The 22358-nt window shown below is 47.8% G+C and overlaps 1 protein-coding gene across 1 annotated transcript in view; it reads right to left on the bottom strand.

Moving 5' to 3' along the window:
• Window positions 1-22358, bottom strand: part of LOC134944449 (uncharacterized) — a 235903-nt gene that overhangs the window by 163878 nt on the left and 49667 nt on the right. Inside the window, exons 5-6 of the mRNA XM_063933024.1 lie at window positions 2609-2908; window positions 844-1143 (exon numbers count right to left, since the gene is read on the bottom strand). Coding sequence (XP_063789094.1) covers window positions 844-1143; window positions 2609-2908 — 600 coding nt within the window. The remainder of the gene's footprint in view (window positions 1-843; window positions 1144-2608; window positions 2909-22358) is intronic.

Here is a 22358-nt window from a genome sequence, read left to right as displayed (position 1 = left end):
ACATGTGCACCTGCTGGGTGACCTGGAAAATGAGAGCTGTGTGGGCTCCTGAGGACCGAGTTTGAGAAACACTGCTTTATAATAATTAGGACCCCTAATACACCTTATATTTTTCAGCGCATCATTCACTAAGGTGTATATACTGCTGTGGTGGGCACATGACTGTACGTAATCACCATCCCTAGATTTGGTACTGAAGATGGAAGTGACTGGGGGGGAAGGGTAATTCAGGTCTGATCGGTGGGCAGTGATTTTTGCAGTCCTGCGATCACATAGTCGCCGCCTACAGGGGGAGTGTATTTTAGCTGTGCAAGTGTGCGATCGCACGTGTAGCCGAGCTGTACACACAGATTTTGCGCAGTCTCTGCGCAGCCCAGAACTTACTCTTCCACTGCGATTACATTAGGCTGATTGAGACTAGATTTGACGTCAGACACCCTCCCTGAAAAGACTTGGTCCCGCCTGCGTGAAAACGTCAGTTGCCACCCACAAACGCCTTCTTCCTGTCAATCTCCTTGCGAACGCCCGTGCCAATGGATCCTTCGCACAATCCTGTCACTGACCGGCGATTCCTATTGCAGCCGTCCATCACGCCTGTGCATTGCGGTGCATATTCATGTGCAGTTCAGATCTGAATGACCCCCTGGGTTTTAGGGAGTTTAAATCACTATGTAAATACTTTATTTAGAAATAATAATAGATCAAAATGGGAGCGATACTGTATTTGCCAAGTTTCATTATGTCGACTTTCATCATAATGACATGAGAATGGTTCCTGTGCGTTACACCCAAAGCAAGGTGGCGCCATGATCCAAGCCTAGAGGACACTAATATTACCAGTACCTTCATACACCAGGTGGAAGTCACTCTGGAGAGGGTCCCGCAGGGACTGGTGCTGGACTCTGCAGGAGAAGATCCGCTCTCTGTCCTCCTCAGTGGGTGTGATCGTTACTGAGCTGTTCACCCTGTACGTCCCATCCGGGTCACTCTGAGGTTTCTCCACGGTGACCCCACTCAGCTTCTCTCCATCCCTGAGCCATGTGATGTCTATGTCCACCGGGTAGAACCCAGTGATGGAGCTGCGCAGGACACTCTCTGCGTTTATGACAATGATATTACCAGTGATTATGATCCGTGGATGAGCTGGAACAGATCAGAGCGGACATGTTACCTGGACATCACACATGGTCCTTGCATTGATGACTAGGTGCTTGCAGACTGACTGAGACAGAAGAACTCAACGAGGAGACACAATTCCATCTCATGTACTGAATAGTCTCTATTTTACCTATATTAAAGATATAGGACCTACTTCAGACCTGATCGCAATAGCAACATTTTCCTCTAATGGGCAAAACCAAGTGCAGTGCAGGTGGGGCAGATGTAACATGTGCAGAGAGAGTTAGATGTGGGTGGGGTGTGTTCAAACTGAAATCTAAATTGCAGTGTAAAAATAAAGCAGCCAGTATTTACCCTGCACAGAAACAAAAGAACCCACCCACATCTAACTCTCTCTGCACATGTTACATCTTCCCCACCTGCAGTGTATATGGTTTTGCCCATTAGAGAAAGATTTTGCTTTTGTGATCAGATCTTAATTAGGCCCATTATTGTATGTGAAAGTTGGAACAACACTTTGACCATATTAGTGATCACGTCTAACACATCACTGGGATGGGCTCCTATCAGAGATCCTGTCCTTGGCGATCTTTAATCAGAATGAAACATTCTCATCACATACGGTATGTCTTGTTTTGCAATTACTTCAAGTCGCAGTGATTCATTTATACCGTAGGTACAATGACATAGATCTGCATGTAGTGCTCATCCCCTGAGTCCCTAACATGCCACATGAAAGCGGTCTATTTACTTAAGTGCCCTACACACTTAAAGATTATCTGTCCAATCTTTCTGGTTGGATCGAAAATCTGGTAATGTATGGGAGCAAATGACAATTGACCATTTGCTCTCAAACACTGGACAACAGACAAAAATGGTCTTTCAAACAAATTGGTTAAGTTTGTTTTGTTAAAACAATTGATCTTAACAACCATTTCTGTCCTTTTTCTGGATTTTGGGAGCAAATGGTTGATTGTCATTTGCTCCCAGACATTGCCAGATTTTCTTTCCAATCAGACAGATTGGACAGATAATCTTTAAGTGTGTAGGGCCCTTAAGCCTTGGAGAAAGATATAGTGGACTGAGATAAAGTACCAGCCAATCAGCTCCTAACTGTTATGTCACATGCTGTGTTTGAAAAATGACAGTTAGGAGTTAGTTGGCTGGTACTTTATCCCTCTCCGCTTTATCTTTGTTTCCAAGGCCAGATTCCCAAGGGCTGTTTTATATAACTTGCAACAAAAATAGTGGTTTAATGTGTAAGAATGACTGAATTTTAGTTATTGCCCCTTGTGTGTTTCCCCCTACACCTCATCTACCCTTTTGTGACCTTCCCCTTTATTGTCCCAATATCATAGCATCCTGATTATTTGGGGTCTCCTGTTGGTCGGGGTCTCTCCTCTGTCATGGTCATGGCCCAACATCAGATAAATGGATTGGGAACGTCCTGGTACTTCCATGTGTACAGGGCTATTAGTAGTGTTGTTACCTCCGTACACCAGCTGGAAGTCTTCCTGGACAAGTCCATGCAGGGACTGGTGCTGGACTCTGCAGGAGAAGATCCGCTCTCTGTCCTCCTCAGTAGGCGTGATGGTTACTGAGCTGCTCACATTGTACGTCCCATCCCGGTTCCTCAGAGGTTTGTCCACTGAGAACCTATTCAGCATCACGCTCCCCCTGAGCCATGTAATGTCAATGTCCTCTGGGAGGAACCCAGTGATGGAGCTGCGCAGGACACTCTCTCTGTTTGCTACAACCACCTTTCTGGTGATCTCAATCTTTGGAGAAGCTGAAAAAAGAGGAGAAAGGACATGTTACCAGGACTGGTAGACAATGGGTAAATATCCCGATGTCTCAGCAATGTATTGCTTTACATATAAGGATGCAGAACCATCGGCCGGGGTGGGGGTGCAGTGCCGCCGTCTTTACTGCTCTGTGGCCCCTGGTTTGGGCTGGCCTGGAGAACATCTGCAGGTCTGCACAGAACATCCTCGGGGTACAGTTATATCAGGGTCAGAGCTGGATTAAGACTCTGGGGGGGGAGGGGGGGGCAGGGCATTTAAGATTGGGGTGCCCTTAAGACCAACCTTTTGGGATATAGGGATCCAGTCATAATGCATAAGCCTTCAGTGTGCACATGCACAGGGGGCACTGCCACAAGTTACGTTCCCATATCACTTCATGCTGGGGGTATGCACATTGCTAGCTCAGCTCACCCCAGCGCACAGCAGGTGGGGAGCATTCACTCCTTACTATTCCTCCCGCCCACAGGTGGTACAGTGCCCAAAACATAGGACTGTCGTGATGGTTGGGGGGATATGCTTACATACAGTACATAGTCACGCACATATACACATACATATAAAAACACACATATACACGTACAGTCACACACATATACACATATATACTGTACATACACACACACACATAAATACAGTCACACACATATACACGTACATACAGTCACACACATATACACATACATACTAAACATACACATACATACTGTACATAGTCACACACATACATATATACTGTACATACACACACAAATACAGTCACACACATATAAACGTACATAGTCACACACATATACACATACATATATACTGTACATACACACACACACACACACACACACACACACACATAAATACAGTCACACAAATATACACGTACATACAGTCACACACATATACACATACATACTAAACATACAAATACATACATACTGTGCATAGTCACATAGATATACACACATACATACAGTCACACACACACACACACACACACACACACACACACACACACGCGCAATATATATATTATATATATATATATATATGGAATATAGGTGAGTTGCCACTCCCTGGACGGTTTCAAGGTTGCGCCGCTGCCTTTTCCAAACTGAATGGTAGTATAAAGCCCCATGTGTTCACTCCGTGTGCGCCAAACAGTCCCGTCGTATATATGCGGAACCTTATCTCTAGGACATTTTTTCCTCTCTATTTTTGTTCCCCCCCCACCCTGTTTTGCTCTGTTACAACTTTAAACACCTTTAATGAAATCAGTTGTGTATATATATATATATATATATATATATATTCATGCATGAATACACCTATTAAGGGTCAGGCTGTTATATTACTTCCTCTATTTTCCCTGTCACTCAATCCCAGCAGATCAATTGATGTTACTCAGAGCTTGTGTTAGATTGTAGGCACAGGCTTAACCTTTCTGATAAGCAGGGAGCGTAACGCACCCTCTCAGTTAAACTAATTGCCTTTAATCAATAGTTGTTTAGTGGCACCATGACTTCCAATATAAGCTGCTGTGATTTTGTACAGTTTTAGCAGGTGACGGGCACTGTACGTATGTTTTATGTCTTTCTAGTGCACTACACTACCCACGATACAGCGAGGCAACGACGTGTACCCAGTTACCATGGTACCGGGCGGCCGCCTGTTGATGACGTCACTGAACGGCGCCGGACGACGGGACTGTTTGGCGCACACGGAGTGAACACATGGGGCTTCTTCCACGCTATAAAGGTATGTTCTACACTTAGCACATTTGTACACACCTTGACAAAGGGGCATGTAAGCCCCGAAACGTCGGTATCTGTTGATGTGTTTTTAATACACTTTGCTATTTTCAAGACGCCGAGTGCCGCTCTTTCTTTTCGCTTTATATATATATATATATATATATATATATCTTGGAAGAGAACTTGTATCTAAAGATATTATCATACAGCGCCCTTAGACATTCTTTTGCCTATATATATATATATATATATATATATATATATATATACATACACATATACCACAACAAAGGAGGCACACCCGGGCTCAGTCTTTAGTGAAACAAGTCAGTGCTTTGCTTCAATGTTTCGGGGTGCTTTCCCCCGTCATCAGGACACACTATATATATATATATATACTGTACCTAGCCACACACATATACACATACATATATACTGTACTTACACACACACATACAGTCACACATATATACACATACATACTATACATACACATACATACTGTACGTAGTCACACACATATACACATACATATATATTGTACATACACACAGTCAGTCAGTCACACACACACACACACACACACACACACACATTTTGTACTTTTATTTTATACATAAAAGATATGCTTATGGCATCTGTACAGTTTCACAGAGATATAATACAAAAGTTTTGTCCAATTTACATTACATTTTCAAAGCTGGTCATTATCAGCATATATCAAACATACAGTGTAGATGGAAATAGAATGTCTGGAATACCCAACGCATTTCGTCCCTGCAGGGACTTTCTCAGGGGTACAGAATCTAAATAGCAAAATACAATAGCTAAGTAACAGAACAGTACTAATAACCAAGAGTTGAAGATTAAATGGTATAACCATACATACCAGATGCCCAGTAAATTTAAGAAGTCCTGAAGAAACCTATACACCATTGTATACATCGATTAGAATAGGTATAAACTAGAGATGAGCGGGTTCGGTTCCTCGGAATCCAAACCCGCCCGAACTTCATGATTTTTTACACGGATCCGAGCGACTCGGATCTTCCCGCCTTGCTCGGTTAACCCGAGCGCGCCCGAAAGTCATCATGACGCTGTCGGATTCTCGCGAGGCTCGGATTCTATCGCGAGACTCGGATTCTATATAAGGAGCCGCGCGTCGCCGCCATTTTACACGTGCATTGAGATTGATAGTGAGAGGACGTGGCTGGCGTCCTCTCCGTTTAGAGAAGAAATAGATAGGAGAGTGAGACAGTGACACTTCATTTACTGGAGCTTAGGAGGAGTACTCAGACAGAGAGTGCAGAATTTTGCTGATAGTATTAGTTAGTTATACTAGTGACTGACCAGTGACCACCAGTGCAGCATACATGCCTACCCTCCCGCATTCAGCGGGAGGCTCCCGTTTTTTAATTGAGCCTCCCGCTGCCCCGCAAATATTGGTGGTCCTCCCGGTTTTACACAAGCGGTATGTTTAGCGTGGACTGCGCATGCGCTAGTCCAACTTCAAAAGCGCCGGGTGCTAGAGCCTGCACGGGTGATCGTGGGATGGCGGGGCGCTGCTTACTACGTGAGGGGGCGTGGCTTGCTATAGCTGTCACTGTGTGTGGGCACCAGAGTGACAGAGAGAGGCGGGAGAAGGAGACCGCGGGGCGGGGAAAGCAGAGTGTGGAATGGCAGAGCGGCTCCCGGCTGCTAGTGAGGGACGGGTGACAGCAGTTAGAGACAGCCCCTGGGACTCAGGCAGTGCCTGCATTAGTCTCAGCCCAGGAGCTTCCGCACTACTCACCCACCTGATCGGAGCTGGCTGTGGAAAACCTTTCCCCCCTGACATTGTCCAGCACATCAGGGGTTAATAGCTGAGCAATAGAGGTCAGAGGAGCCCGTGCTGAGCTGACAGGAAGTGCTCCTCTGACCCCTGCTTGTGCTTGGTGTCACATGACAGCTCCACTTCCCAGTCTCCACCAGTGTGTGCCTGCTGCTAGGAGCCATGCTGCTACTGAGCACATCTCTCCAGAGCACCAAGCAGAGAGAGACAATGGGGCAGACACAGACAGCAACCCGAGGAGCCAAGGGATGAAGAGCACAGAGCTGGTGAGTAGGTGAAGGAAATGCCCCTGAGCTCTCACTTCTGCAGTATGGCAGACTGCCACCCACCTTCCATGAGGCTATGTGTTTAGGTTGAGGCTAGATCCAAGTGGCCTAAGGGACCTTTTCTGTCAGGGGGAGGAACCACGACACAAGGGGGAGGAGCTACACCAGAGGGACAGTTGCTCTAGTATCCACGCCACCAACTATTAGCACCGAGCCCAAAGCGTGGCGAGCGAATCGAGCACGCGAGGGTACTTTTCGGGTACCTTGTTCGGCCATAGCTCCTCCCCCTGGTGAAGTGTCTCCTCCCCTAGGTACGTCATACGGTCCCTTCTCCCACTCCCATATAGAATCAACCTGTGTTTATCCTCATACTGTATAAGGCCCATATATCATGTTATGTATTTCTATATTGTACAGAGCCCATCTGGTGCTGCACTGTTCTGTATTATATAGGAGCCATAATGAGTCATCCTATACCATTCAGGGCACATGTAAAGTCACACTGTGTTTCCCTGAACCCTATAAAACACCTATTTCCAACTTGGATTTAGACATAACCATTGATCTGGGTTGGGTATGATTTTCCAGCGGTCGGATGCTGTCAGTCAGAAAACCGACCTTTGCCCCCCGATGGAGAGAATCCTGACAGGGGCTCAGTGTGTATGCATACCTGCCCCCAATCCTCCCTTCCCACATCATAAACCTAACCACCCTTCCCTTCAGCCTAATCCTAAACCTCCATCCCCACCCTCACAGCCTTTCGTTTCTCGGGCGTGCCTAAACCTGACCCCCCCACAACCTAAACCTAAGCCCCCTCCCCGCAGCTTAACTCTCCCCAGGGGTGCTTAAAGCTAAACCCCCCTTCTCACAAACTAAACCTATCTCTCCCCACATCCTAACCCTAACTCTCCCCAGGGGTGCCTTAACCTAACCCCTCCATCCTACAGCCTAAACCTAACCCTCCCTCCCCCACAACCTAGCCCTAACCCTTCCAGGGGGAGCCTAAACCTACCCCCCCCCCCCCCCCCCCTACCCCTCCCTGCAAGAAACACTACAGTAGGGGGCATTTTGGCTGATTTCGGAGTTCTGGCATCAACATTGTAGCCACATGTTGGGATTCCGACTGCTGGCATTCCGACAGCATCCCATTAATCCATCCTTTGTCTCCTGTACTGTATACTACTTCCCATACACTTTATTGCATGTTAAACCTCCTGTTCTCCGCACAACAATTTATAGGTTCTCCATTATATATTTTATACTGTATCATATTTCTGTAAATAAAAATCATCAAAAGTTTAAGAAAAATGTGAAAACTATAAAACTGTATAAAGTTAAAAGATTTTCTTTGTTTACATACTGCCATCAGTCTACTTGCACCTCGTGTCATCTGTCTGTCGCCCCTCCCCACTAGATTGTTAGCTCTTCAGAGCAGGGCCCTCTTTCCTCTTGTTATCTAAGCCCTCTTCTCAACACATTTCACTCACAGCTCTCTCCTCCTCACCGACCATCTTTACCGCTTCTTCTCCTGCTGTTAAAGGCTCCTCTCTATCTATGGCCACCAGCCCCTAGCAGTACGCTGATCACTCCCTCACTACGTACATCTTAGCTGTATTATGTATGAGAATTGTGCTGCTGTTACCTGTACTCTATTTCTGTTATTTATTTTCAGTAATGCTAAGTTTTGTCTCCCTGTACTGGCCTTTGTACGGCGCTGCAAAACACTTCTTGCGCCTTATAAATAAAATATAATAATAATAATAATAATAATAATTAATTATTATTAATAGCAACAACTTTTAAATTGTCTATCCTTGCAAGTAGCAGGAATTGCACAGGACTGCATGGTTCCCAAATAACAATCAGGTCTGGCTGGAGGGGATACGGAAATAGTTCGAGGGCTATCCATTTAATGTTGGGATTGGTTTCAGGTAGAGATTCCTAATTATTACAAATTTAACGTTAGGACTGGCTGGTGGAAAGGAGGCTTAGAGGGTAAACACATTGCTAGGCTGTCCATATTTCTTTTACGGATGTATCCGGATTAGGTCTGACATCCCAGTGGTCAGGAGACCGATGCCAGAATCCTGACAGCCAGAATGCCGCCAGCGAGCACAGCGCGTCCCCTCGCATGTTCGCTGTGCTCTCCATGCTTCAGGCCTGGTGTCGAGCTTCACATGCCACAATATTTTATTCCCCATCGGGTGGTGGCGTGGACTACCACCCGGGTGGGAATTTGAGGCAGTGGTCGGGATTCTGACTGCCAGCATTTCAGCGTCTGCATCCTGACTGCCGGGATCTCAACCGCCAGGATAATGAGTACATCCCATATGTCCTTATACATCTTGTGTGAGATGCCTGGCGTGAGTGAGCCAGCTGTTCCCGTGCTAATGTCAAGCATCTTTTCCCCAAAGAAATGTGTCTAATTCACATCGCTCTGCGTAGAAGTGGCACAAGCAGACTCTGCGGATTACAATCACATACCCTCCAACATGACCCGCCCCACTAGGTACAAAATGCTCTGTTTCTGGACTTCCCTCTTAATTTATTATTACCATCACCTGTGAAGAAACAGCTTTCCTATCATTCAACTATTTCAACACAGGTAATGGAAATCATAAATTAAGAGGGAAGTCCAGAAACAGAGCATTTTGTACCTAGTGGGGTGGGTCATGTTGGAGGGTCTGCAATCATCACCGTTTGGGTGCCCAATTTAGTCGGGTTTAGCTGCTTTACGCAGATCTCTTGTCACTTTGGATGGGAAAACAGGCGCAATATAACAATTGACTATGACTAAAGTAAATTTGTATGGCAATTGTTTTACTGACATCTAGCTGAATAATAGATGCTATACTGTAGTTTCACAAATTGTTTCAGTTTATTTGGAAACTGTTGCCAGATTGTGTTATTTATTTGTTAGAAACTGTTGCCAGAGAATATGTAGTTGTGACAGGACGATACCGTACGGAAGCACTCGCAGCTTCCGCGTCCCGTTGACTGCGCACAGAATGGAAGGTCAAGCCGCACGAGGCCTGACCACATAGGGGATTCCCGCTTACCGTCAGTAACCGCCTGTTACTGACTCCACCCACTGCGCTGTGGGCGGGTTCTCGCTGCCACCACCAAACTCCTAACCTGCCGTGGCGTTTGGAACCACGGTTCTGCTCTGTATGTGCCGACGCACTGCTTTACCACACCTGTGTGGTGTCGACGAATCCCCACTAGCCACTTGCTAGGCCTCTACCGGTAGCTGGCGGAAGGCGGAGCTTGGAGACGCTAGGTACTTCCCTGGACAGCCGGAGGACGGGGCTAGGTTTGGCCTAACCCTGTTGGTCACAAGATGAAGCAGTCTTCTTGAGGCAAAGATGTTTATTTGCTCAATAGTTCTAAAGAGAACCCTTCCCTATTGCTAGGGGCAACAGCATACAATTAGATGTTTCAGCAGAATAAAGATGGTACAACTACAACTCTGGAGGCACGCAGGTCTCCTTTTTATGTCAGTTTTCCACACAGTACCACAGGGGGGTAAGCCCTCCCTGTCTTCTCCAACCAATCAGGTTATTTTACAAAATACCAATAAATTACATTTTACAAGGATATAAGTGCAATAAAACAATATCCTCCTTCCTGTCACCCAGACAACGTTTGGTATCAGATTAACATTCACTATTGATAAATTTATCACATATCTTCAAAATACAAATGTGTCTGGTCATTCCCATCTGCAGGCAATCTCAGTGTTTAAGATTACAACAGGAATGGCTACAATACAAACAAACGGTCTTCCTTCCTTTAACTTCCATTCAGGGATCGTATATCAAATCCAAGCCCATAAACCCAATGATTAGCATCTCTCTCTAAGGAACTTACACATCAAAAGGTATTGTCCTTCACACCTCACTGCTAGTACAGGGCCCTTAGCATGCCCCTTCCTATTTCCAGAGGATAAGAGATGCGTATTCAGACAGCTATAGTAACTGCATTTTTCCTTTAAATATACACCAAGCCTGTCTTGAATATAAAATAGATACAGTTAAACATGTCGTCCTGCAATGGTGCACAGAGCACTACATATGACATGTTAAAAGTAAAACACATGATTCAACAAACTTTTAAACAGTCCGTAACATGGCGCCGGGCACGAGGGTTAACCCCTTCAGTGCCGCAGACGCCATTACACGTGTGGCTGGCTAGTCTCTCCGGCCACATTCCTCCCCCCCCCATTCAAGCGGGTCAACCAGGGTCCCATGTCCCAACGATTTGGGTCCTGGTCCCGCAGTCCGTTGGGGTGAAGGGGACGCTACCTGGGGGGTGTAGGCTCTGGCCTAGACAGTTCATCCATAGTGCAGTGGGCCTCTCTTCGTGGGTGCACAATGTTCAAATAGTCCACCTGAAGTCCAAGTTCAAGGCTCCACCACAAAAGTCTGTCCAATTCCCCCAAGGTAGGTTGCAGCCACCTAACAGGTAGGTGGTAAGTCACCACGGTGGGGGGCCGGTTACAAACAAGTGCCACCCACGGTGTCCCAACTGTGGCATACCCCACCTCGCACAATAGCAGTTTCCTGCTCAAACAGACCACAGGGTGCTCCTGCCCATATGGCTCTTTCTGGCTCGGTACAGCTCCCAGTCCGTGCAGTGGCGCAATAGTTCGTAACACACAGTCCTGGTCAAGAATGTGCGCCATCAGCACTGGAGCGGGTACCCGAGCCTCCTTCAATGACTGGAATGCCAACTCGCAAGCGGGTGCAAAGTCCACTGACTTGGGAATGCCCTTCCTAGCCATCTCTGTCAAGGGGTTCACTACAGGACTAAAGTCAATGACAACATGTCCGTAGGGCCTTACAGGTTCTAAGGTCATTACAGGTCTGGGTGATGTGGGCCGGGGACAGCCTGTGGTTGCCTCCACCCCCTCTGGGTTGGGCCTACCCCTGTCTCCTCCCACATGGTGCCCCAGGCACTGCACCTCCGTCATACCTATCTGGCAACTGTCTGCCCTAACTGTCAGACCTGCCCTCCAATCCTCTTGTGTCGACCTATGACTCTGGAAACCTACCCTGTCACCTAGGCCTACTCCTTCCTCCTCGTCCGCTATCTGTGCCACAGTGATGGCGGCCAGACCACCAGCCTCTGGATCCTGTGTGGCATCCACTACAGGGAGGCTGCGTGTCTTCCCCGATCTACTGCGCACAGGCAGGGGACCTGCTATGTCCACAGCAACTTGCTGCAAGGGTTCTCCTATGGGCAGAGGCCCAGAGACAACACAACCGCTGGAGTGCCCCGGCTGCCAACGCATGGCACCAGCCTTACATGTGGTCTGGGCGTCATCTGACATTCCAGACCAGGGTAAGCTCTGTGTCAGGCACTTCAGGGTACGGTCTATCTCCGGGTTGCTGTCCAAAGGGGTTTCGCTGGCAACCGACACCGGTTGCGCAGGAACGTTCCCTGGGGGGACCAGTTGGACACATTCCCTATCTGGTCTATCCCCTCCCACTTTCCTGGCTACCCTGTACCTTAACCCTTCCCGCCAGGTCAAACTTCCTGCCCCAACCCTGTCAAGGCCGCTGCCGGAGTGGCGCCTCATGCCTTTTGGGGATGGGTCAGAGAGTTGAGCCTCCCTAAACTCCTGCCTGTGGCCCTCAATCTCTCCTAAATTGGGACACTCTACAGGGGGATCTAGGTGGGGACTACTAGGGTCAGTCTGGTAGGGGTCAGTCATGGAAAAGTCAGTGTGGTTTCTCATACTCACCGCCGGAGTTGGCAAACCACTTGGGTCAGGAGCATCATTGGGCACCCCCACAGGATCAAACAAGCTGGAACCGACATCCTCTGCGTTGCTAGGGGACGTAGGCATACCAGAGGCAAAAGGCATGCGGGGTCGATGTACTGATCTAGCCGCTGTGATCTTTTCCTCTGGGCTGGTTGATGCTGTGGTTGGCTGTGCTGGCAGTTGTCTAGCAGCTGTAGTCTTTTCCTCTGGGCTGGGCTGTGCTGGAGTAGCTGATGTCAACAGTGGTTTTGGAACTTGACTCCGGGGAATGGCGCCAACAAACATAGTGACGATCCCACCACCCAGATCATTTCCTAGGACCACATCAGTTGGGAGACCATCCATGACGGCAACTTCTCGCAACTCTGGTCCAGCTCCCCAGTCCAGGTAGACTCTTGCCATGGGAACCGCTTTTTCTGTTCCTTCTGCCAGGGTGACCGTGGCAGTGCGACCCTGCAATACTGCAGCAGGATCTATGAGGTGGGAGCTCACCACAGTGATTGAGGCCCCAGAGTCTCTTAGGCCTTCTCCCTGCAGGGGTCCCACGTGGACCGGCTGCAGGTGCCTCCACATGTTGTGGAGGGGCTGTTTGGCCATGCAGGTGACTCTCTCCGCCGAGTGCACCTGTCTCTCGCCACACTCCATCAGACTGACTGGAGGGGGAACAGTCTCTGTAGGCTCATCTCCTCTCGTCAAACAAGCGATCCGGGCTCCAGCACTCGGATTTGGGGCACGAGTCTGGGGTGCTTGGGATGCAGGACAGTTCATCCTCAGATGTCCGATTTTTCCACAGCCGTAGCACTTCTTCTCCAGTCGTGGCACCGATGATCTCTGATCAGTTGCAGGGACGCTGCGGTGCGGTTGTTGGCCAAGAGCACCCGGGTTGGAAGATGCTTGTCTTTGGGGGTGATGAGCTGAAGAGGGGGGTCCCCTTGGTGGTACAGTCTGTTGGAGCTGGCTGCTGGCGGGGCGCTTCTGCCCCCGTGGCCGAATTGCCACATATTTGTCGGCTAATTGGGCAGCCATTTTTAAGCTGGGTGGCTCCCGATCTAGCACCCACTCCTTCACTTCTTGGGCGCACCTGCGGTAGAACTGCTCCCTGCAGATCAGGTCGATCAGTGCGTCCCATGTGGTGGCTTCCGAATCCTTCACCCACTTCACCACGTACTGCCGCAGCTGGTTGGCGAACTGCTCATAGGTGCTGCTAGGATTCTTGGGCAAGTCTCTGAACTTCTTCCTGTAAGACTCTGGAGTGATGAAGAATCGCTGGAGGAGGGCCTTCGCGACTTCGTCGTAGTTCCCACAGTCCTCCGTCGCCACTCCTCGATAGGCCTCCAAGGCCTCTCCATGCAGAGTGGGCACAAGGTGTCTCACCCACTCTGACTTGGGTAGATCATGTAGTTTACAAGTCCTCTCAAAGACTTGCAAATGTCCATCAATGTCCCCATCACTGTCTGCAAACTTGGCAAACTGAATACGTCCTGATCTGTGTACAACAGCTGACAACGGCTCCCGGGGTACCACGGCTTGTGATGCCCGCTCCGCATGCCACATCCGAATGACAAGCATGCGTTCTTGCTCCGTTGCCCTTTCCCCCAATTCCGCAAGCCGATCTGCTAGGGTATCCGGGTCGCCCCCCCTGGGACGTTGGGATCCTGGCCCTGCTAGGGATTGCTGGGAAACATTGCTGCTGTAAGAGAGGGCGGGGCTTGTGGTTCTCACCGGTTCCTCACGAAGGTCCACTGTTGGGCCGTCCTCTGCGATGCTGACGCCGTCAGTGCTTTCCACCTCCGCCCGATGAGACTCCTCCCAGCTCCTGAGCGCCGCCTGCATGACACTCCTGGACGCGTTGGAAGGGATATCCACACCCTTCCCCTGGCATACGATCTCCAGATCCTCCTTGGACATTCCGCTGAATTCCGCCATCTTGTGCGTTCTCCTGCGCTGCAGTTACTCCTCTCCTGAGTAACTCGGCTTCTCCAATCGGGTGATGAAAAGCCACCTGGGATTATCCCACCACTATGCCACCAATTTCTGTGACAGGACGATACCGTACGGAAGCACTCGCAGCTTCCGCGTCCCGTTGACTGCGCACAGAATGGAAGGTCAAGCCGCACGAGGCCTGACCACATAGGGGATTCCCGCTTACCGTCAGTAACCGCCTGTTACTGACTCCACCCACTGCGCTGTGGGCGGGTTCTCGCTGCCACCACCAAACTCCTAACCTGCCGTGGCGTTTGGAACCACGGTTCTGCTCTGTATGTGCCGACGCACTGCTTTACCACACCTGTGTGGTGTCGACGAATCCCCACTAGCCACTTGCTAGGCCTCTACCGGTAGCTGGCGGAAGGCGGAGCTTGGAGACGCTAGGTACTTCCCTGGACAGCCGGAGGACGGGGCTAGGTTTGGCCTAACCCTGTTGGTCACAAGATGAAGCAGTCTTCTTGAGGCAAAGATGTTTATTTGCTCAATAGTTCTAAAGAGAACCCTTCCCTATTGCTAGGGGCAACAGCATACAATTAGATGTTTCAGCAGAATAAAGATGGTACAACTACAACTCTGGAGGCACGCAGGTCTCCTTTTTATGTCAGTTTTCCACACAGTACCACAGGGGGGTAAGCCCTCCCTGTCTTCTCCAACCAATCAGGTTATTTTACAAAATACCAATAAATTACATTTTACAAGGATATAAGTGCAATAAAACAATATCCTCCTTCCTGTCACCCAGACAACGTTTGGTATCAGATTAACATTCACTATTGATAAATTTATCACATATCTTCAAAATACAAATGTGTCTGGTCATTCCCATCTGCAGGCAATCTCAGTGTTTAAGATTACAACAGGAATGGCTACAATACAAACAAACGGTCTTCCTTCCTTTAACTTCCATTCAGGGATCGTATATCAAATCCAAGCCCATAAACCCAATGATTAGCATCTCTCTCTAAGGAACTTACACATCAAAAGGTATTGTCCTTCACACCTCACTGCTAGTACAGGGCCCTTAGCATGCCCCTTCCTATTTCCAGAGGATAAGAGATGCGTATTCAGACAGCTATAGTAACTGCATTTTTCCTTTAAATATACACCAAGCCTGTCTTGAATATAAAATAGATACAGTTAAACATGTCGTCCTGCAATGGTGCACAGAGCACTACATATGACATGTTAAAAGTAAAACACATGATTCAACAAACTTTTAAACAGTCCGTAACATGGCGTCGGGCACGAGGGTTAACCCCTTCAGTGCCGCAGACGCCATTACACGTGTGGCTGGCTAGTCTCTCCGGCCACAGTAGTTCTTTTCTTTTTCCTAACTATAATAATATTAAGAAATTTGATTCAATCTTGGTGTTAATAGTATAATAAGAAGCTCTGCAGTGAGACAGAATATATACATGTTGTCTATTGGATTTGTGAGTCAAGCTGATAATAAAAGTTAAGTTTTAAAAATACCTTGAGTACTCTGCCAATAGATTTCTCTTTTCTCTCAGTGTTATTACTTTTGGGAGTACTGCAGGGGCATGATGGTGCAAATGTGGGCAGGGCGAGAGCGTTTCAGGGCGACTGCGTGACGTCACACGCAGCCGCTACTACAAAGAAAAATGGCGTTGGTGCACCTGTCTTTGCAACCCTTAAATTGCGTGAACAGCGATGTGGTCGCAGTTAATTGTGATCGCATCGCTGGCAGACATTTGCATGCTCGGCAGCCTTGCCCTGTGCTGGTGGCTCCCAACATGCGTTCGTCAGCATTTGCAGTTTTGTTTGTTTAGGAAAACTGCAACACATGCTGAATAATCACCTCTGTACCCTACTCACTGTGTCACTGTGTGCATATTATATTACCCTCTGTGGTGTGCTGCTCTTCATACTATACTTTCCACCTGCCACTGCAGGATACACCCATGAGTGGAATTGGATACGCCCATGGGTGAAGCTGGACACGCCCCTTTAATCAGAACATGACACGCCCCCTCATTGGCGCTCCTTCAATCTCCCTGAAACTACTTTTCAAAAGTAGGCAAGTATGCAGTGCAGTTTTATATTATTTAATATAATCCGTTCTCTGCCTGAAAAAACGATACACAGTGACTCAGTCACATACCATATCTGTGCTCAGCCCAGTGTGCTGCATCATCTATGTATAATATCTGACTGTGCTCACACAGCTTAATTGTGGGGGAGACTGGGGAGCAGTTAGGTTATAGCAGGAGCCAGGAGTACATATTAAAATTAAACAGTGCACACTTTTTTTCTGCAGGAGTGCCACTGCCAGTGTGACTGACCAGTGACCTGACCACCAGTATAGTATACTATATTGTATTGTGATTGACTGTCTGCCTGTAAAAGTTAAACACACGTCGTGTGACTTGTGTGGTGTTTTTTTATTCTATAAAATAAAAAACTCATTCTGCTGACAGACAGTGTCCAGCAGGTCCGTCATTATATAATATATACCTGTCCGGCTGCAGTAGTGATATATATATATTTTTTATATCATTATTTATCATCCAGTCGCAGCAGACACAGTACGGTAGTTCACGGCTGTAGCTACCTCTGTGTCGGCACTCTGCAGTCCATCCATAATTGTATACCACCTACCCATGGTTTTTTTTTTCTTTCTTCTTTATACATACTACATCTCATTATCATCCAGTCTATATTAGCAGCAGACACAGTACAGTACGGTAGTCCACGGCTGTAGCTACCTCTGTGTCGGCACTCGGCAGTCCGTCCATAATTGTATACCACCTACCCGTGGTTTTTTTTTCTTTCTTCTTTATACATACTACATCTCATTATCATCCAGTCTATATTAGCAGCAGACACAGTACAGTACGGTAGTCCACGGCTGTAGCTACCTCTGTGTCGGCACTCGGCAGTCCGTCCATAATTGTATACCACCTACCCGTGGTTTTTTTTTTCTTTCTTCTTTATACATACTACATCTCATTATCATCCAGTCTATATTAGCAGCAGACACAGTACAGTACGGTAGTCCACGGCTGTAGCTACCTCTGTGTCGGCACTCGGCAGTCCATCCATAATTGTATACCACCTACCGGTGGTTTTTTTTTCCTTTCTTCTTAATACATACTACATCTCATTATCATCCAGTCTATATTATCAGCAGACACAGTACAGTACGGTAGTCCACGGCTGTAGCTACCTCTGTGTCGGCACTCGGCAGTCCATCCATAATTGTATACCACCTACCCGTGTTTTTTTTTTTCTTTCTTCTTTATACATACTACATCTCATTATCATCCAGTCTATATTAGCAGCAGACACAGTACAGTACGGTAGTCCACGGCTGTAGCTACCTCTGTGTCGGCACTCGGCAGTCCATCCATAATTGTATACCACCTACCCGTGGTTTTTTTTTCCTTTCTTCTTTATACATACTACATCTCATTATCATCCAGTCTATATTATCAGCAGACACAGTACATTACGGTAGTCCACGGCTGTAGCTACCTCTGTGTCGGCACTCGGCAAGCCGTCCATAATTGTATACCACCTACCCGTGGTTTTTTTTTTCTTTCTTCTTTATACATACTACATCTCATTATCAACCAGTCTATATTAGCAGCAGACACAGTACGGTAGTCCACGGCTGTAGCTACCTCTGTGTCGGCACTCGGCAGTCCGTCCATAATTGTATACCACCTACCCGTGGTTTTTTTTTTCTTTCTTTATACATACTACATCTCATTATCATCCAGTCTATATTAGCAGCAGACACAGTACAGTACGGTAGTCCACGGCTGTAGCTACCTCTGTGTCGGCACTCGTCAGTCCGTCCGTAATTGTATACCACCTACCCGTGTTTTTTTTTTCCTTCTTTATACATACTACATCTCATTATCATCCAGTCTATATTATCAGCAGACACAGTACAGTACGGTAGTCCACGGCTGTAGCTACCTCTGTGTCGGCACTCGGCAGTCCGTCCATAATTGTATACCACCTACCCGTGGTTTTTTTTTCTTTCTTCTTTATACATACTACATCTCATTATCATCCAGTCTATATTAGCAGCAGACACAGTACAGTACGGTAGTTCACGGCTGTGGCTACCTCTGTGTCTGCACTCGGCAGGCAGTCCGTCCATAATTGTATACCACCTAACCGTGGTTTTTTTTTCATTCTTCTTTATACATACTACATCTCATTATCATCCAGTCTATATTAGCAGCAGACACAGTACAGTACGGTAGTCCACGGCTGTAGCTACCTCTGTGTCGGCACTCGGCAGTCCGTCCATAATTGTATACCACCTACCCGTGGTTTTTTTTTTCTTTCTTCTTTATACATACTACATCTCATTATCATCCAGTCTATATTAGCAGCAGACACAGTACAGTACGGTAGTCCACGGCTGTAGCTACCTCTGTGTCGGCACTCGGCAGTCCATCCATAATTGTATACTAGTATCCATCCATCTCCATTGTTTACCTGAGGTGCCTTTTAGTTGTGCCTATTAAAATATGGAGAACAAAAATGTTGAGGTTCCAAAATTAGGGAAAGATCAAGATCCACTTCCACCTCGTGCTGAAGCTGCTGCCACTAGTCATGGCCGAGACGATGAAATGCCAGCAACGTCGTCTGCCAAGGCCGATGCCCAATGGCATAGTACAGTGCATGTCAAATCCAAAACACCAAATATCAGTAAAAAAAGGACTCCAAAACCTAAAATAAAATTGTCGGAGGAGAAGCGTAAACTTGCCAATATGCCATTTACCACACGGAGTGGCAAGGAACGGCTGAGGCCCTGGCCTATGTTCATGGCTAGTGGTTCAGCTTCACATGAGGATGGAGGCACTCAGCCTCTCGCTAGAAAAATGAAAAGACTCAAGCTGGTAAAAGCAGTAGCACCGCAAAGAACTGTGCGTTCTTCGAAATCCCAAATCCACAAGGAGAGTCCAATTGTGTCGGTTGCGATGCCTGACCTTCCCAACACTGGACGTGAAGAGCATGCGCCTTCCACCATTTGCACGCCCCCTGCAAGTGCTGGAAGGAGCACCCGCAGTCCAGTTCCTGATAGTCAGATTGAAGATGTCAGTGTTGAAGTACACCAGGATGAGGAGGATATGGGTGTTGCTGGCGCTGGGGAGGAAATTGACCAGGAGGATTCTGATGGTGAGGTGGTTTGTTTAAGTCAGGCACCCGGGGAGACACCTGTTGTCCGTGGGAGGAATATGGCCGTTGACATGCCTGGTGAAAATACCAAAAAAATCAGCTCTTCGGTGTGGAAGTATTTCACCAGAAATGCGGACAACATTTGTCAAGCCGTGTGTTCCCTTTGTCAAGCTGTAATAAGTAGGGGTAAGGACGTTAACCACCTCGGAACATCCTCCCTTATACGTCACCTGCAGCGCATTCATAATAAGTCAGTGACAAGTTCAAAAACTTTGGCCGACAGCGGAAGCAGTCCACTGACCAGTAAATCCCTTCCTCTTGTAACCAAGCTCACGCAAACCACCCCACCAACTCCCTCAGTGTCAATTTCCTCCTTCCCCAGGAATGCCAATAGTCCTGCAGGCCATGTCACTGGCAATTCTGATGATTCCTCTCCTGCCTGGGATTCCTCCGATGCATCCTTGCGTGTAACGCCTACTGCTGCTGGCGCTGCTGTTGTTGCTGCTGGGAGTCGATGGTCATCCCAGAGGGGAAGTCGTAAGCCCACTTGTACTACTTCTAGTAAGCAATTGACTGTTCAACAGTCCTTTGCGAGGAAGATGAAATATCACAGCAGTCATCCTGCTGCAAAGCGGATAACTGAGGCCTTGACAACTATGTTGGTGTTAGTCGTGCGTCCGGTATCCGCCGTTAGTTCACAGGGAACTAGACAATTTATTGAGGCAGTGTGCCCCCGTTACCAAATACCATCTAGGTTCCACTTCTCTAGGCAGGCGATACCGAGAATGTACACGGACGTCAGAAAAAGACTCACCAGTGTCCTAAAAAATGCAGTTGTACCCAATGTCCACTTAACCACGGACATGTGGACAAGTGGAGCAGGGCAGGGTCAGGACTATATGACTGTGACAGCCCACTGGGTAGATGTATGGACTCCCGCCGCAAGAACAGCAGCGGCGGCACCAGTAGCAGCATCTCGCAAACGCCAACTCTTTCCTAGGCAGGCTACGCTTTGTATCACCGCTTTCCAGAATACGCACACAGCTGAAAACCTCTTACGGCAATTGAGGAAGATCATCGCGGAATGGCTTACCCCAATTGGACTCTCCTGTGGATTTGTGGCATCGGACAACGCCAGCAATATTGTGTGTGCATTAAATATGGGCAAATTCCAGCACGTCCCATGTTTTGCACATACCTTGAATTTGGTGGTGCAGAATTTTTAAAAAAATGACAGGGGCGTGCAAGAGATGCTGTCGGTGGCCAGAAGAATTGCGGGACACTTTCGGCGTACAGGCACCACGTACAGAAGACTGGAGCACCACCAAAAACTACTGAACCTGCCCTGCCATCATCTGAAGCAAGAAGTGGTAACGAGGTGGAATTCAACCCTCTATATGCTTCAGAGGTTGGAGGAGCAGCAAAAGGCCATTCAAGCCTATACAATTGAGCACGATATAGGAGGTGGAATGCACCTGTCTCAAGCGCAGTGGAGAATGATTTCAACGTTGTGCAAGGTTCTGATGCCCTTTGAACTTGCCACACGTGAAGTCAGTTCAGACACTGCCAGCCTGAGTCAGGTCATTCCCCTCATCAGGCTTTTGCAGAAGAAGCTGGAGACATTGAAGGAGGAGCTAACACGGAGCGATTCCGCTAGGCATGTGGGACTTGTGGATGGAGCCCTTAATTCGCTTAACAAGGATTCACGGGTGGTCAATCTGTTGAAATCAGAGCACTACATTTTGGCCACCGTGCTCGATCCTAGATTTAAAGCCTACCTTGGATCTCTCTTTCCGGCAGACACAAGTCTGCTGGGGTTCAAACACCTGCTGGTGAGTAAATTGTCAAGTCAAGCGGAACGCGACCTGTCAACAACATCTCCTCCTTCACATTCTCCCGCAACTGGGGGTGCGAGGAAAAGGCTCAGAATTCCGAGCCCACCCGCTGGCGGTGATGCAGGGCAGTCTGGAGCGACTGCTGATGCTGACATCTGGTCCGGACTGAAGGACCTGACAACGATTACGGACATGTCGTCTACTGTCACTGCATATGATTCTCTCACCATTGAAAGAATGGTGGAGGATTATATGAGTGACCGCATCCAAGTAGGCACGTCACACAGTCCGTACTTATACTGGCAGGAAAAAGAGGCAATTTGGAGGCCCTTGCACAAACTGGCTTTATTCTACCTAAGTTGCCCTCCCACAAGTGTGTACTACGAAAGAGTGTTTAGTGCCGCCGCTCACCTTGTCAGCAATCGGCGTACGAGGTTACATCCAGAAAATGTGGAGAAGATGATGTTCATTAAAATGAATTATAATCAATTCCTCCGCGGAGACATTGACCAGCAGCAATTGCCTCCACAAAGTACACAGGGAGCTGAGATGGTGGATTCCAGTGGGGACGAATTGATAATCTGTGAGGAGGGGGATGTACACGGTGATATATCGGAGGATGATGATGAGGTGGACATCTTGCCTCTGTAGAGCCAGTTTGTGCAAGGAGAGATTTATTGCTTCTTTTTTGGGGGGGGTCCAAACCAACCCGTCATATCAGTCACAGTCGTGTGGCAGACCCTGTCACTGAAATGATGGGTTGGTTAAAGTGTGCATGTCCTGTTTATACAACATAAGGGTGGGTGGGAGGGCCCAAGGACAATTCCATCTTGCACCTCTTTTT

This window comes from Pseudophryne corroboree, chromosome 7, assembly GCF_028390025.1.
Source record: "Pseudophryne corroboree isolate aPseCor3 chromosome 7, aPseCor3.hap2, whole genome shotgun sequence".
Lineage (NCBI taxonomy): Eukaryota > Metazoa > Chordata > Amphibia > Anura > Myobatrachidae > Pseudophryne > Pseudophryne corroboree.
Note: the sequence above shows the minus strand (reverse complement) of the source record. Positions and strands in the feature narration are given on the sequence as shown.